The following is a 14,944-nucleotide window of genomic DNA, read 5'->3' as shown; positions in this document are numbered from 1 at the left end:
GGAAAATCCTAAACTTCTTCAGACACACTAACATAAATCTCACACCAGCAGCAAATCTCTCTCTGGGTCTATGGGTCTATTTCAGGTGCACAAAGAATTGAACAACACAATCATGATTAGTTCAATTGCAACTAGACTATTAAAGGACTCATAAAAGAAAAATATTTGACATGTTGAAGCACACCTTCAGTGAACAACCAACATTTTTATCATGAGATCGTTGATTACTTCTAATCCAATAATCAAAACCACATTAAAACACATTTTAATACACACAATACAAAATATATTCAGAATTTCATGTGAAACATTTACAATGCAATACAGATTTAAACTTCGACGGGACAGATGTGCAAGACGATGTGAAACATTAAACCACTAATAAGACAAAGATCACCACACCTTAAAATGTATACTTACTCAAAATCACACGTGCCGCACAACAATCCACATTTCACAACATGGGCAAGGCAAGCCGCTTCATGAAGTCCAGTTCATAATCACATAATGCAACTGCAGCAACTACCCAATTAGATCAGGATCGCAGGATACTCTGGAAATGGGAGATTAGAGAGTTCCCTGCCAGTAATCTTTAAGAAGTTGCAAATTCAAATTACAGAACTGCATTGGAACCAATTGCAAAACCGTCTGGTTTGCTGAAACCTTCATCTGCTAACAAAAACTGGAGGTGTCTTTTACATCAAAGGCCCAATTGATTGATCAGGGGGATGTGAGAGTCTGTAAGAGATATCAGCCATATACAATATTATAGAATTTACACAGAAAATAAACACAGAGGAAAGTTCACGTGAGACAGAGTTGAAAGTATAAACTATGAAAGTATATTTTATACTCCAGGACCATTACAGAAGGCAAAAAGATTACTACAGTCACTGTGGTTTGATAAAGGAAGTTACATTACACAACTTGATAGCAAAACAGAAAACAAAATCAACATATAATGACTTTTAATCCACATCTAGTCAATAAACCTATTTTATACCATACACAGAAAACAATACCACATTCAAAATATAAACAGCACCTCCGTTTGGCTGAAGGAAGTGGCCTTCAGTTGTAAATCCGCTTTTTCCAGAAACCCGATAAACAGAAAATAATTAATTTTAAAAATGTCACAATGCAAGCAAGACTGTTGAGCCAAGTGAAATGCATACATTCTGTACAACAATGAAGGTCACAGCTGAGGTCCTTGAGTGCACAGTCAGAGAGAAAGAAAAAAAGTTAGTTTCAGGCACTGCTCCTCAAACACAATTTAAAATCGCAAGTTTGAATTCACGACTAGGCCAAGCTCATGTCACCCTATGAGCTACATTATCATACATGGCAACAAACCCGATTCAAGGGGGAGACTCATAATTTTTTAAGCCCACAAATGGCTTTATTTTAGGTGTCTCCCGCCTAAAATGTCCTCTTCTTCAATGTAACTCAGTGAGGAAAATCAATTTCCCATATTTTTTCAAAATCTCCCTCTTATACCGTTCAAAATGTTGGCATGTAAATGTTATATTAACATAGAAAAAAGTACATTTAGCGGTCCCTAATATGAAGTAAAGCACAAATTATCTACTGTAGAATCTGCTTCCACATTACCAAGGCAGTTTAGTCTTGATTACACAACATGTCCCCTTAGTCTACGATCCTACACTTCCGGTACCATTATCTCATTCTTGGCGACACCTGCTTACTCCCTTTGTCATTGTTTTCTCACCTCCCTTTTCTATCTTTCGCTCTCTTGGTCTCATAATGAAAAGTAAGTCCCAGTACCCCAAAATGAGTACCGATGAAAACCACCTGCAACCACCGGATTAAAATAAGCACTGGCTGCAGAAAAGGACAGGTGACAGATCACTCAGAACAAACAAGAAAAGTTTACCAATCTCATGTGGGGCTACCTAAAGTACTAAAACCTTGAGCGAGGGATTGTCTTATCAAAGAATCGGAGGGGGGGTGGTAATGTATTTATTGTTACTATGGCAAGGGTACGATATTGATAAATCTGTAGGGCGGGGCAACGTTTTTGGTGCCATTGGGTTTTTACCATGCACAATTTACTTCGTAGTGAGTGAGCGCTAAAACAAATAAGAATGGGTTACTAGATGAGGAACTTGTTCAAATCGAAAGGGGATTGGAGAAGGGTGCAAAGTGACCTGTATGTTGGAGTGGGTAATTTTCTATAGAAGGGTGTACCTCTCCTCCGAGAAGGGTCCGTTTCGCTTTACTTTTTTGATATGCCAATTCCTCTAGTTGGTGTAACTCAACATCCCACTACCCACTCTGTCCCTTTCCTCCTTTTACCGTGGGACATGTTCCCGGTCTCGCTGCGACAGTATCCGCAACGGTAGCCATCCTCGCCCCCGAAGTATTCCAGGATACTGGGGCCCGGGCCCCCTTGGCCGGCCATGACAGCCGGGCGATGTCTGTAGCTCTAACAACCAAGGCGGCTAGCGCTCTCTGCGCATGGGCAGGGACCCGGCTACCTAGTAGTACAAAGTCGCTTTCCGGGGGTAAGGCTGAAGAGGCAGCCTTATCCCCACTTCGCTATAACCACATATGGCTGGCGCACGGGTAAAATTCACAGCTTAGTGATAATAATAATATCAACGTCGTTTCATACATCCTGTGTTGGTCTAGGATTATAACGCAAAGCATAGATAAGATTCGTATTGTTTATCGTACGCAACACATTGGTTGATAACCAGAAGAAAGACTACCTAAGTGCGGGTTCTAACACTGCTGCTGCTCAGTGAGCGCAGACAAACTCCATTCTGAGATGGCCGCCACGCTTTCATACAGATGAGGCAAATGGTGCGTCCAGTTTTCACGAAAGAGCAAAAATTCATTATAGACATAGAAATCGGACCACCTATACTGTGCCAGTTCATAGGTGACCAAACCCGTGGAAGAATAGAGAACGCCCACCTAGAAATGGAACGGTAGGCGAAAGCATATACATATGCTATTTCAGGACCGGAGGCGAGGATTATGCAGTCCTTTCTTCACTTTATTATAATCAACAAGTTCACAGTGCAACAATAAACGTTCAAAACTTCAAGTCCCAGTACCATAAGCAGGTAACCATGACAACCAATAAACCAATCCACTGTCCCTATTAATGTCCTTATAATTGGTAGACTGGAGCAGTCTTTCCTCTTTCTTCACTGTTGCCTGTCAGTTGAGTCCTCGCTCTTCTCAGGGGTTGTCGGGCCTTGCGGCGCAAGCACTTATTGTCTTGTTAGTTGCCTTGTAATTTCGTATTGTGCTGGTGTCACGCTGTTTGTTGACATTCTTGGCATTCCTATCTTTTCTTTCAGTATACGCACGGTAGGCTGCGGCCCTAGCGCATGTTGTGGTGTTGTTTTGCACTGCTAGGGGTGCACTTGTGCGCCGTACTGTGGTCGGCCAAACCGCTTTAGCGCTTCGCATGCTGCAATCTACCAACGTGTGTGGGGCTGTCAGACCCCGGCCCTCGGGGTTTTGATTTCTTGCCCCCCCCCCAACCCTCGCCAACACCGCTCTGCGGTATGTGCAGGCTGAGCCTGCTTGACATTTTCCCTTGGGAACCTTAAGGTTTATGGTGAGCAAAAGACTTCTAGAGCACGGCAAGGGGGCTGCCCTTCATACCTTATGCTTGGGCGATTTGGTGCTTTCACCCTTGTTATTATTGACACTCCTCTGGGAGTACGCTATTGTTTATATATTTTTGGGCTGGCCCTGTGGTCCTACCCCACCTTTTATAATCCCAGAAGTGTGCTATATACACATATAGTTTCTTTGCTTGGTGTTTATGTCCCTGAGTGCACCCTACATGGAGTCCTTTGAGGACCATGCCTATGAACCCTCTTTAGGGACGGAGTAAGTCTGGCCCCCTCAACGTCAACTTCCGGATGGAATGGATAAGCTCCTTTCGCAGGCGGTAGATAAGGCTTTAGCACCACTGCAGGATAGGGTGGATAGATTAATGTACCTGGTGTCCAATACTCCTGGGATTTTTGGGGACCCAGATTCACGGGCCAGTACCTCCAATTCATCCTCTTCCTCTAGGAAGCGTGAAGCAGGGCACCTGGAAGGTTTCACCAGGTTGAGGAAAGCCTTTCATAAGAGTGCACGGAGGCTTGCACAGGGTACCCTGCTGGGAGGATGCTAAACCCAGAGAGCATGGCAGCACTGCTGCCCTGGAGATGGATCCCTTTTTGGGATCGCCCTGATTCGGGGGGAGGAGGTGACACAGATGATGAGGGCTCATCAGACGAGGGGCACGTTTTGGGCAGACCTTGGCGTCCATCTGCGACCACCTATAGCATGGAGGAGGAAGGTCTGGATGATTTGTATATGTTTGATCCGGAGTACATTTATCATTCTAGGTCCTCTGAGTGGATCCCTGCACCCAAAGTTGCGGCTTACGTCGCCGAGGTGATTCGCTATCCTTTGGAGAAGGAAATTAGAGCCTGCCTTCGGGCGGAATATCCCATGCTGGCTGAAAGACCCTACATGCAAACATTTTATGTATATGCTTGAGGACAAGGTGGCGGTTACTCCTTCTTTAGATCCGAAACTGTGCACTTTTTTCTATAAGTATATGCAGGCTTGCCAGGATAAACTTCTTGATGTCCTGGGGCCTTTGACTAAAATCATTGAACTGGTCGAGTCAGTCAGGGTATCAGGAGAGCCTTTGCCAACCGATTTGGTCGCAGGTTGGGCTCAAAGAGCGGTCTGCCTGCTCGGAAACGCGAACTCTCTGCGGAGAGGCGTCGTTCCCTCTTGATAACGATTGACCCCAAATTGGGAGAATTAGCTACCTCGGAGGCAGGTGTGGTCGCTCAAGGCAATCTCTTCGGGGACCCTTTTGTGAAAGAGTTGGGGAAGTTCGTAGCTACTTTTTCAGCTCTGGACAAGGCACAATCATCTATGCATAAGATTTTTCTGGGGAAGGTTTTCTCCGGGGCTGGAAGAGGAAGGGGTCGCTCCTCCGGCCGTTCCCTGCAGCCAAGCCCCTCCAGATCCCAGGGGTGCCACAACAATGGCTGGAACGATGGGAGACAAGGTGCATTTTTCCACAGAGGTTCCAGCAGAGGCCGTCCCTCACTCTTCAACAGAGAAGGCTCCAATGCTCCAGGAGAAAGGGGTGGTGAGCATTCCTGTTTTTTCCCCTCAAAGTCTGGGAGGCAAAATCTGGCTATTCTTGGATCACTTCCGACCCTTGGGTTTTGGACTGTGATAGGTTTCCACATAGAATTCTATGGAACCCCAATACAGCCTGTGAGACCTCCTTCCATGCGATTCAATTTTCAAGAATCTCAATTAATTGACACAGAGTTACAACTTCTTCTGTTCAAAGGGGCCATTGCCCCAACAAGCCTTCATCGGAGGGGTTTCTTAAGCAACATCTTCTTGGTCGAGAAGGACAAAGGTTTTCATCCCGTGAAAAACCTCAAGGCATTCAACAAATGGGTGGTTTATCGGCATTTCAAGATGGAAGGTATCCATCTCCTCAGAGATCTTCTGTGTAAAGGGGACTGGTTGGTCCGTTTGGACCTCAAGGACGCTTACCTTACGGTCCTGATCTTCCCTCCTCACTGGCATTTTCTGCAATTTCAGTGGCGGGATCTAATTTACGAATTCAGGTGTCTGCCTTTCGGCCTGTCAGCAGCACCATGGTGCTTCACGAAGTTACTGAAACCGGTAGTGGAGTACCTGAGGACTCAGGGCATCAGACTAATTATTTACCTCAACAACATCTTTTTGATTGATCAATCCTGGTCTCAGCTGTTGGTTTACGAGAACATGACTATTGCCTTGTTTCAGGATCTCGGATTTGTGATCAACGCAGAGAAGTCTATGCTTCTCCAGTCGCAATCCACAACCTTCCTGGGATTTGTAGTGGACACAATGCCGGCAACACTGAAACTCCCAGAGAACAAGATATCCAAGATCAAGAAAGAAATTTCCAAAGTGCTCAGAAGAGACAGGACCTCCCTCCGCCAGATAGCCAGGATTATGGGCTTTCTGTCTTCCTCTGTTCAGGCTGTCTTTCCGGGTACCATGCACTACAGGGTTGTGGGCCTTCTGTCTTCCTCTGTTCAGGCTGTCTTTCCGTGTACCATGCACTACAGGGCCCTGCAACAATTGAAGGCGTCCCATCTCAGGAAGGGACACACATACTCTGCACTGAAGCTTTCATCAGAAGCTCGTTCAGAGATGCAGTGGTGGTTAAACCACATGGAGGCGTGGAATAGGAAGGCAATCTTTGGCTCCCTTCCTGACCTGGTGATAGAGTTATATGCCAACAGACTGGGTTGGGGAGCCCAGTGTGGTCAAATTTCCATGGGGGGTCTTTGGACCTCGGAGGAGCTGAATCTTCATATCAATTGTCTCAAACTCTTAGTGGGTTATTTTGCGATACGATCCCCGACTCATGACAAGGTATCCTGTTGTGTCCTACTATGTCTGGACAACATCTCAGCCGTCCAGTACATACACAGGTTGGGAGGCACTCGAACCAGAGTCCTGGTGGAACTGGCAAAGGATTTTTGGCATTATTGCCTGCAGAGACAGATCTCAGTAACAGCGGAATATCTTCCGGGAATTCAGAACAAGGTGGCGGACTGGAACTCCAGTTACCTCGGGAATTCCAGCGATAGGCAACTGGATCCTGCGATCTTTCGGTCTCTGATGGATCGTTGGGGTCCCTGTGGGGTAGATCTGTTTGCCTCCTGACTGAATGCGCAGCTTCCAATCTACTTCGTTTGGAGTCCAGACTCTGGAGCGACAGCGGTGGATGCTTTTCTGCAGGAAGGCTCAAGCGTGGTTCCCTACACTTCTGGAATTGTCGTGGATGGCTCCTCTCAAACTTCCGCATTCCACGGGGATCCGGCAGGAGGTCCACACACGTTGGTGGTTCAGGGGCACCTCAACCTCATGGCTTGGAGGATTTCAGGGGACGTTGGGAAGACATCCACCTTTCACAGGGTGCTACTGCCCTTATCAGACAGTCGTGGGCTCCGGGTACGATCAAGCAATACAAGTCAGCCTGGAACAGATGGGCTCATTGGTGTCTGGAGAGGAAGGTGGATCCCGTGGGGGCCCCTGTCGCTCTTGTAGTCAACTTCCTAGCAGAATTGTGTACTTCTGGGTTAGCATATTGTACAATCAATTCTTTCCGTTCTGCCATTTCCGCGGGCTACGGCCAGGTCAATAATTTACCGGTTGGGGAACACCCTTGGGTAAGTAAACTGCTCAAAGGTGTTCATTTGTCGAGATCGCCAGAACCTAGATATTCTGGCTTATGGGATGTCAATAAACTTCTCCACTTTATTTCTTCATGGCCGGATAACCAGGTTTTGTCCAGGAAACCGATCTCAGCTAAACTGGCAATGCTTTTATGTCTCATTTCCTGCAAAAGAGTTTCTGACGTGCGTGCTTTGGATATATCCGCACAGGTTTACACTCCTGAGGGGGTTACATTTACCATTTCGAGAAGGACAAAAACGAGTACAAAGTCAGTTTCGTATCCCAGTTTTGGTTCTCATCCTAATCTCTGTGTGGTCAGACGTCTTAAGACGTATGAGGTGTTGACGGAGGAGTCTAGACCTCCAGGAGAGAGACAGTTACTGATTACTATCAAGAGAAACCATTTAAGGCGGTGGCTTCTCCTACTTTAGCCAGGTGGGTAAGATGGCTCATGTCAGAGGCAGAAATAGATGTTCGGCTCTTCGGGGCTCATTCTACCAGAGGGACGATGGCTTCGAAGGCCATTCAGGTAGGTGGTAGATTAGAGGACATTATGAATGAAAGGGAATGGTCCTCTGAATCATTTTTCAAGAGGTTCTATTTCAAACCTATACATGAAGCTGCATCATTGGTGGTGAGTAAGCTTTGAACTTGCATAATCCTTGCCTTCGGTCCTGAAATAGAATGAACATTTTCCTAGCTTACGTGAAGGAAAGTTTCAATTCTATTTCGGACATGGAGGCGAAGATTATCCCTCCCTCATACTGAGACAGTATTACCCCACCAGGGATTGTTATTCTCAGTTTGTGATTTTTTTGGGAGGATTCTTTTTACAGGTCAGTTGAACTTTCCACTCTCTATGAGCAAACGATTATGATGTACTGTTATTCTATGATGATTTCTTTCAGATTTTGATATGGATTGAGTCTATCAGATTTATTTCCTGTTCATGCTCTTGATGACGTCTACTTGGTAACATGGTCTCTGTTACATGGGTCTTATTCTGTGTTTCTGATCTCTCCTTCATTTTTGTAGGAGGTTATTCCGAAGGTCATTGAGATCGTGTGTCCTTAACTTTCTACAGTGAGGAAGAGGAAGGACTGCTCCCGTCTACCATTTATATGGACATTAATACAGAGAGTGGATTGGTTTATTGGTTGTCATGGTTACATGCTTATCGTCATGGGACTTCAAATTTTGAACGTTTATTATTTTTTAACTTTGAACTTGCTGATTACAATAAAGTGAAGAAAGGACTGCATAATCCTCGCCTCCGTGTCCTTAATAGAATTTAAACTTTCCTATACACAAGCTAGGAAATTTTCATTTTTAAGTCAAGCGATGACCTAGAAATTTTGATTTTATATTTTTTAGGTCTGGCTTTAGCTGAGACCTTTTAATTTTATATAATGTACTTAAGACCTTTTGATTTTGCACAAAATATTTGTATGATATACTTATTCGAGCTTTTACGCAGTCCTCTTTATCTATTGGTCTGTTATTGTGTCATTCAAGTTTTTCACCTACTTCTGCATGCAGCATGGGGCAATAGGTCATCCCACTTCCAACTTTGGATAATTTCACCTAAAGTGATGTCATAGGGCCTGCCAAGCTTCCAGGTCCATGTGTCATGCATACATCTCAATAGACCCGATTGAGGTGGGAGATTCCCGATTTCTGAAGTCAAAAATGGCTTTATCGGCTGTCTCCTGTCTGAAATTGCTTCTACTTCTATAGAAATACATTCTCCCAATTACATATTTAAAATCTCCCACTTTCCTCTTCTAAAATGTTGGCGTGCACAGACTGGTGTGCTGCTCCAGGCAAGGTTTTTTGTGTAGTCTTGTTTATTCCACTATTAACTAGGACTAAAAGTCTAAGAATTCAAAGGAAAAAACCTGGACTGGAGCAGCGCTTCACACACAAACTTAGGAAACCTGGAAGCTATGCATCATTCTGTGCCTTTCACAAGGAGCACACCCACACAGAAACACTTTAACGCCTCAACAGGGGGTAGTAAGCGCTAGCCTGCCCCAGCCAGGATACTCACTGCCCCCTGGCTTCTGGCCATCCTTCCTCCATCCCCCCTAAATAATGAACAGACTGATGGGTGGTGCTATAAGGCCACAGTTTTATTAGCAGTACATGTTAAACGTGTATCATAAAACATCACACCAGTAATCAATTATTAATACACTCCATAAATCATTTACCAATGACAACAGTAAAATCACTCAAAAGACTTTCACTCAATGGTACGCGAGAGGCACCACACCATAAGATGCCATAAATCATCCAGTGGTGCTGCCCCTGCCCCATCCTCTCCCTCACACCCACAGTTACAACACCTGCTAGGTCACTCAGTCTGAGTGGTCGGCAAATTATGTTCACCTGCCAGCCTTTCTATTTGAACCTGAGAGGTCAGGCCCTGCACCTTCTCCATTGGCTCCTATCAAAAACTGAATTAATGACGCATGCAGGTCCTACTGTGTACACAAACTCCACAACTAAGGAAGGAGGAAGGCATGAAAGGCCCTTACCACTTTACCACTCCCTATACCTTGTAGCTGGATGTATGCTGCACCCCTGGGGCGTGTAAGCCGCGATCTCCCTGAGGTCTGGATAGTTGGTCCTGGACGCTCTTTATATAACTGCAATTTTAATAAATTTAATACACAGAATAGTTCCCTTCAGTGCCAGTGACTAATACGACAATGAATGTTTTTATGAGAGTAAAAATGTTTTTGCTTTTAAGTAACTTCTTTTTATTTAGAGTGCATGGGTCTGGCATCTTTCCCAAAAACAAGCACTGCAAAGGGAAAAGGTCAGGCATTGCTGGAACTTATGGCTTTGTCAATATTTCTAAATATTTTTTATATCATTGTACAAGTGAACTACTTTTTGTGTGTAAGCGCACATAGTGCAAGAGTAGAATGCCGTCACTCACAGTGAGGTATGCAAGGGCTGAAGTTAGCCGACCCTATGTTGCTTTCTGTATGCTGTAGTGGGCAAATCAAAATTGTGAGTGACACATTGAAATACCCGTCCACAATGAGTGCTGGCTGAAAGACCCTACATGCAAACATATTATGTATATGATGTTATTAAAATTAAAATATCTCAAGTGCAATATTATACTCCAGAAATAGCCTTAAAACAGTGGCAATGCTCCATAGGTAAATGTAAAAGGTCATCTCTTTATTAACATAATTGTTCTTCTTGAATTAGGGAGCTTGAAGGCCTATTCTTTAACTTATACTGGTAGACCCACAAAACGGAGAGGGAGAGAGAGAGAGAGAGAGTGAGAGTGAAACAGGAAAAATTATGATCATTATACATCCTCCCCAAACTTTAAAAACAACATCAAAGTTACAGCAAGAAGCTCAGACAGTGATGTAGCAAAGGAATTTCTGCCCATAATGATGCAGGTAAGTATAATGGACACCTTAGTCACCGGTTGGATAACAAATTAAAGTCATAGTTGGAATACAGTAGGCCCATGAAGCCTGTTAGGCCCCGGTGCAACTACACATACAACACTAATGATAGCTACACCCCTGAGCGAGGATAAACTTGAGTAAGACGTTTCCAGTACTAGGTAGCTCTCAGCACTCTGTAGCCTCTCAGTGTTTCCTGCTGCTTATATGATTTCAATGCATCTACTTCCCAAAAGTGTACAGAGCTCAACTAACGGCCAGTGCCTGTCAAGCAGCGAAACAGTTTACTTGAATAACACTGAAGAAGTCCCATTCTCTCACTATCTCCCACATTCTGAAAGAATGTACTTAAAATATCTGTCTATGCTCATAACTGCCACTGATTTCTCAACTTTTCAATTTTAGCCCACATACTAAAATATGACTAAGGTAACATGGAGGGCTTTGCAGATGCCAGATAGCACGCACAAAAACAATACAACCACTGAAAAATTGTCAGGCATGTGTATCAGAAAGGAGCAGACAATGCCCAAATGTGTGCACCACTGTGCTCCTTCCTAGTTTTCTTTTATGGTGTTTCAAAACACTGATTTCTTGATAATGCTAAAACTGCAGTTTTGTCACACCACAGAAAATAGTACTTCTAAGTATCTACTGTGGCTTCATATGTGAAGTTAGTAGTTCTGCTTTAAATTAAACAAATATGGCACATGTATTTACATGTAAAGCTGAATGTAGATTGGAAGCACTGCGTATTGTGATAGACAGGTGCAGTGCTTAAATCTGCTTTGCACTAACCTGCTCTGCCTCTCTGACTAATTCTGGAGTCAGAAAGGTCCTAGAGCTGAAGCAATGCTGTGTGTGTGAGCAGGTTGCCTTTTCACAGAGCAGTTGTCTTGGTGTGTTCTTTCCAGGATGTGAACTAGTATTTGAAACTCACATCAAGGAAATAACCATAAAAGTACAATACTTTACAGTAAATCAGATTGCTCTTTATGAGTGAGAGAAGTATGCGATCCACACCCTTTATAGGAAGGTGCACTGAAACTGTTCCCACAAGCAAGGTTTTTGTCCTTTCTTGCTTTATTCCATTATCACTTCTTTTTTATACCTTTCTTTCTCTTTCTTTCTTTTACTCCTTCCAGCCTTCTATTACCCTGCTTTATTTGCTTTTCGTTTCTTGCACCCTCATTCTATTTGCCTCTCACTTATTTTATTTGCATTTTTTATCACTTCTGTGAGAAAACTGCCTTTTCTGAGTGGTCACCTCGTATGTTTTGCCTTTTGCTGGACCATATATTTTTGCCAGATTTAAAACTTTGAGCCGTTTACCCTTCTAACCAGTGGCAAATTGCCTGTGCTTCTATTTTAAACAGTCATATTGGCATGTTCCTAATTAGTATATTGAACTACAGGTCCCTATATATGGTACAAAATGTACCTGGGGTCTACAAGTTAAATGTCACTAGTGTCTTGCAGCACCTATTGTGCCATCCACTGCAGTGATAGTGTAAGACATGGCTTTAGGCCTACCAGATTATCCTGACTGCAGTGCAAAAATTGCAATTCAACCTGTCAAAATAAACCCTTTTGACAGATTAATTCCTCTCTTTTAAGTATTAATAATTCACTCCTTGTATGCCTTTGAGCCCACAGAGTAGGGTGCATGATATTTAAAAGTATGACATGTAGAAATGTTAAGACATTTACAAATTTAATGCTAGCATGCCCCTAAAGTGACTAGCACCCAAAAGCTATATTTCACTCTGGCAGACTTAACCATCCTATGTAGAAAACCAGGGTACATATTAAAATCCTAATTATGTATCTCAGGAATAGTATTAGCTAGAAAAGTAATTAAATTGTGATTTTAATGGTTATTAAAATAAAATTCAATGGCAAAGACTGATTTTAATAAATATTAAGGAAAAGTAAATTTTTAGAAAGTTACCTCTTTCCTGCCAGAAGTTTATGGAGGCTACACTTCAATTTGCTCTCCCACTTCTACCAGCCAGTAATCCGCATTTCAGTAAGTGTGAAAAAAGTGCAAAGTGCCTCCCAGAAGCAAACAATCGGATAACCAGACTGGGCACAGGTGACTCCTCTGAAGCGAACATAATATGCAGATTGGGTCTGCGTGGATCCTGTTTGATATTGCAGTCTCAAATCCTACTTGAATGTCAAATCCTCCTTGGCATATCTGCTGGGGTTTTCATATAACACTGATAATGCACTTGAAAGGAAGGATAACAGGATGCAAAAACAATTTGTGTATCCATTGTCTGGTTGCTGAATGGCCTGCTTTGTCCTACCAGGTGCCTGCCTCTGGGTTTTTACATATAACCCTGGGCACCTTTGAAAAGAAGGAAAACAGAATGCCAAAACAATTCTTGTGTAGCCATTGTATAGTTACTTAAACACCTGCTTTGTCTTACCAGGCTTATGCCTCTGGGTTTTTACATATAACCCTGGGGCACCCTTGAAAAGAAGGCAAGGAGGATGCCAGAACAATTCTTGTGTATCCATTGTCTGGTGCTGGAAACCCTGCTTTGTTCTACCAGACTTCTGTCTCTGGGTTCTTTATTGTGGGTACAGTGACTGCCCCGAACTGGATTCTAGTGTTAGATGTGGGAGGATACTAAGAGCACCATGGTAGACTCCCAACACTCTCCTCCAGCCCTCAGATTCTATGTTGAGTATGGCCGAAGACTTCTGCCATCTTGAAAATGCCCAAAGTGGGTAGAGCTGGACCCAGGAACATTTACCTCAATGGTTAGGGCATGGCCAGGAGTCATACCCACCCACTAGCTCATGGTAGACATAAATGTGGCATTTTGAGGCACTCACTTCAGAACACTTCTGGACCTGTGGAAGGTCAGAAGAGGACTGAACCTCCTGAGTGAGACTTGAGAAGAGCCTTCAAGACTGGAACTGCTCTCCCTTTTGTAGCCACGACAAAGAAATGAACACCAAGGGTCATAAGGGAGATTTATTAAAGATACAGCAAGCTACAAGAGGCCTTTTCTTGCAACAGCCCATCTGACCAGTGGCACTGGACCTGGAAAGTACCCTACTGTTGGCTTGTGACTGACACCACTTGAGCCTCTAAGTGCCCCTCCTGAGGTCCTGGGGACCTTTAGAATCGTATGTCTGTGATGGTTTTGGACTGAAAGGACTAAAGTCATGAGGCAAAATCTTTGACCAGGACAAACCTGATTGATCTATCCAACCCGCACTCCATTGAAGTCAGTGTCAAATTGCATCTAAGTTCCAGTCTACCATGACCATTGACTACCATTGGTACTTTATTCTTTTTGGCACTATTCCTACTTAAAACTTTAAAACAATTACATTTCTGGTTCCCTTTATTGGATTATTGCCATTTTGGTATCATTTTGTTTTTTAAATGCTACTGTATTTTTCTAGTTTTTGATTTTTATTGTGTTGAGTTTAGACTTTATTACTGTTTTGTCATCTAAATACTTTACATATTGTCATTAGTTAAACCTGCTTGCTCTGTAGACTAGCCTGGGTTTGCACTAACGTTAATTTATTGACTTTGAGGGGTCAGCTGACAAGGTTTGTGATAGTTCCTTGAGGTGGGCAGCCACCCACCCCCAAATAATGATCCAGTTTCTTACAACATTTCTTTCTCTACCCATGTTTTGTTCCATTGCCACATCTTCCCCACCCCACAGTTGTGGCATAGTATCTTCTTTGTTGCAGTGATATTTATTAGCTTTTGCTTCTGTCTTGTGACCTGCAAGTCACAAATTAAAGCTAAGAGGGGCCATTAGCAACTGCTTAGTTTGTCTAATGGAAGCTGCTGAAACTATTATAGCGAGTGTTTGCTTAGCAGCATTTCTCCCCAGTGCATGTGCACATCAGTGGTAGTGGGCACACAAGGCAGAGTGAATAAAAGGCAGATCCTGATCTCACTGCCAGTTGTGGCCTGTGGGCTGTCTGGTAACCTCGATTTTGCTCCTTTACACCATGAAGCAGATCTTGACCCACATTCGTGAGAGGGGGTTTACATTAATTGCAGTATTATATATGCAGCACTACAGGAGTAGAGGTGAAATGAAGAGGTGGTGCCATATACAGAAGAAGCACATTTCATGGTTTAATATCACACTTGAAGGAACTTGATATCATAATAAGCGATTAAGGGCCTGATTTAGAAGTCGGACGAGGGGAATACTCCATCACAAATGTGACGGATATCCTATCCGCTGTATTACAATGCCATTTGATCCTAA

General features: G+C 43.5%; 1 protein-coding gene across 6 annotated transcripts in view; it reads right to left on the bottom strand.

Annotated features, from left to right (window-relative positions):
• ATE1 (arginyltransferase 1) overlaps positions 1-14,944 on the bottom strand; it is a 412,370-nt gene that overhangs the window by 377,942 nt on the left and 19,484 nt on the right. For 2 of the 6 annotated variants that reach the window (XM_069239197.1, XM_069239199.1), the window contains exon 1: positions 2,317-2,507. The exons of 1 other annotated variant lie outside the window; for it this stretch is intronic. In XM_069239197.1, coding sequence (XP_069095298.1) covers positions 2,317-2,422 — 106 coding nt within the window. In that variant the 5' untranslated portion in view covers positions 2,423-2,507. Of the gene's footprint in view, positions 1-420; positions 538-2,316; positions 2,509-14,944 lie in introns of those variants that run through there. 3 more of the 6 variants (XM_069239195.1, XM_069239194.1, XM_069239198.1) reach the window with 3 other exon arrangements.

The sequence above is a fragment of the Pleurodeles waltl genome, chromosome 6 (assembly GCF_031143425.1).
Source record: "Pleurodeles waltl isolate 20211129_DDA chromosome 6, aPleWal1.hap1.20221129, whole genome shotgun sequence".
Lineage (NCBI taxonomy): Eukaryota > Metazoa > Chordata > Amphibia > Caudata > Salamandridae > Pleurodeles > Pleurodeles waltl.
Note: the sequence above shows the minus strand (reverse complement) of the source record. Positions and strands in the feature narration are given on the sequence as shown.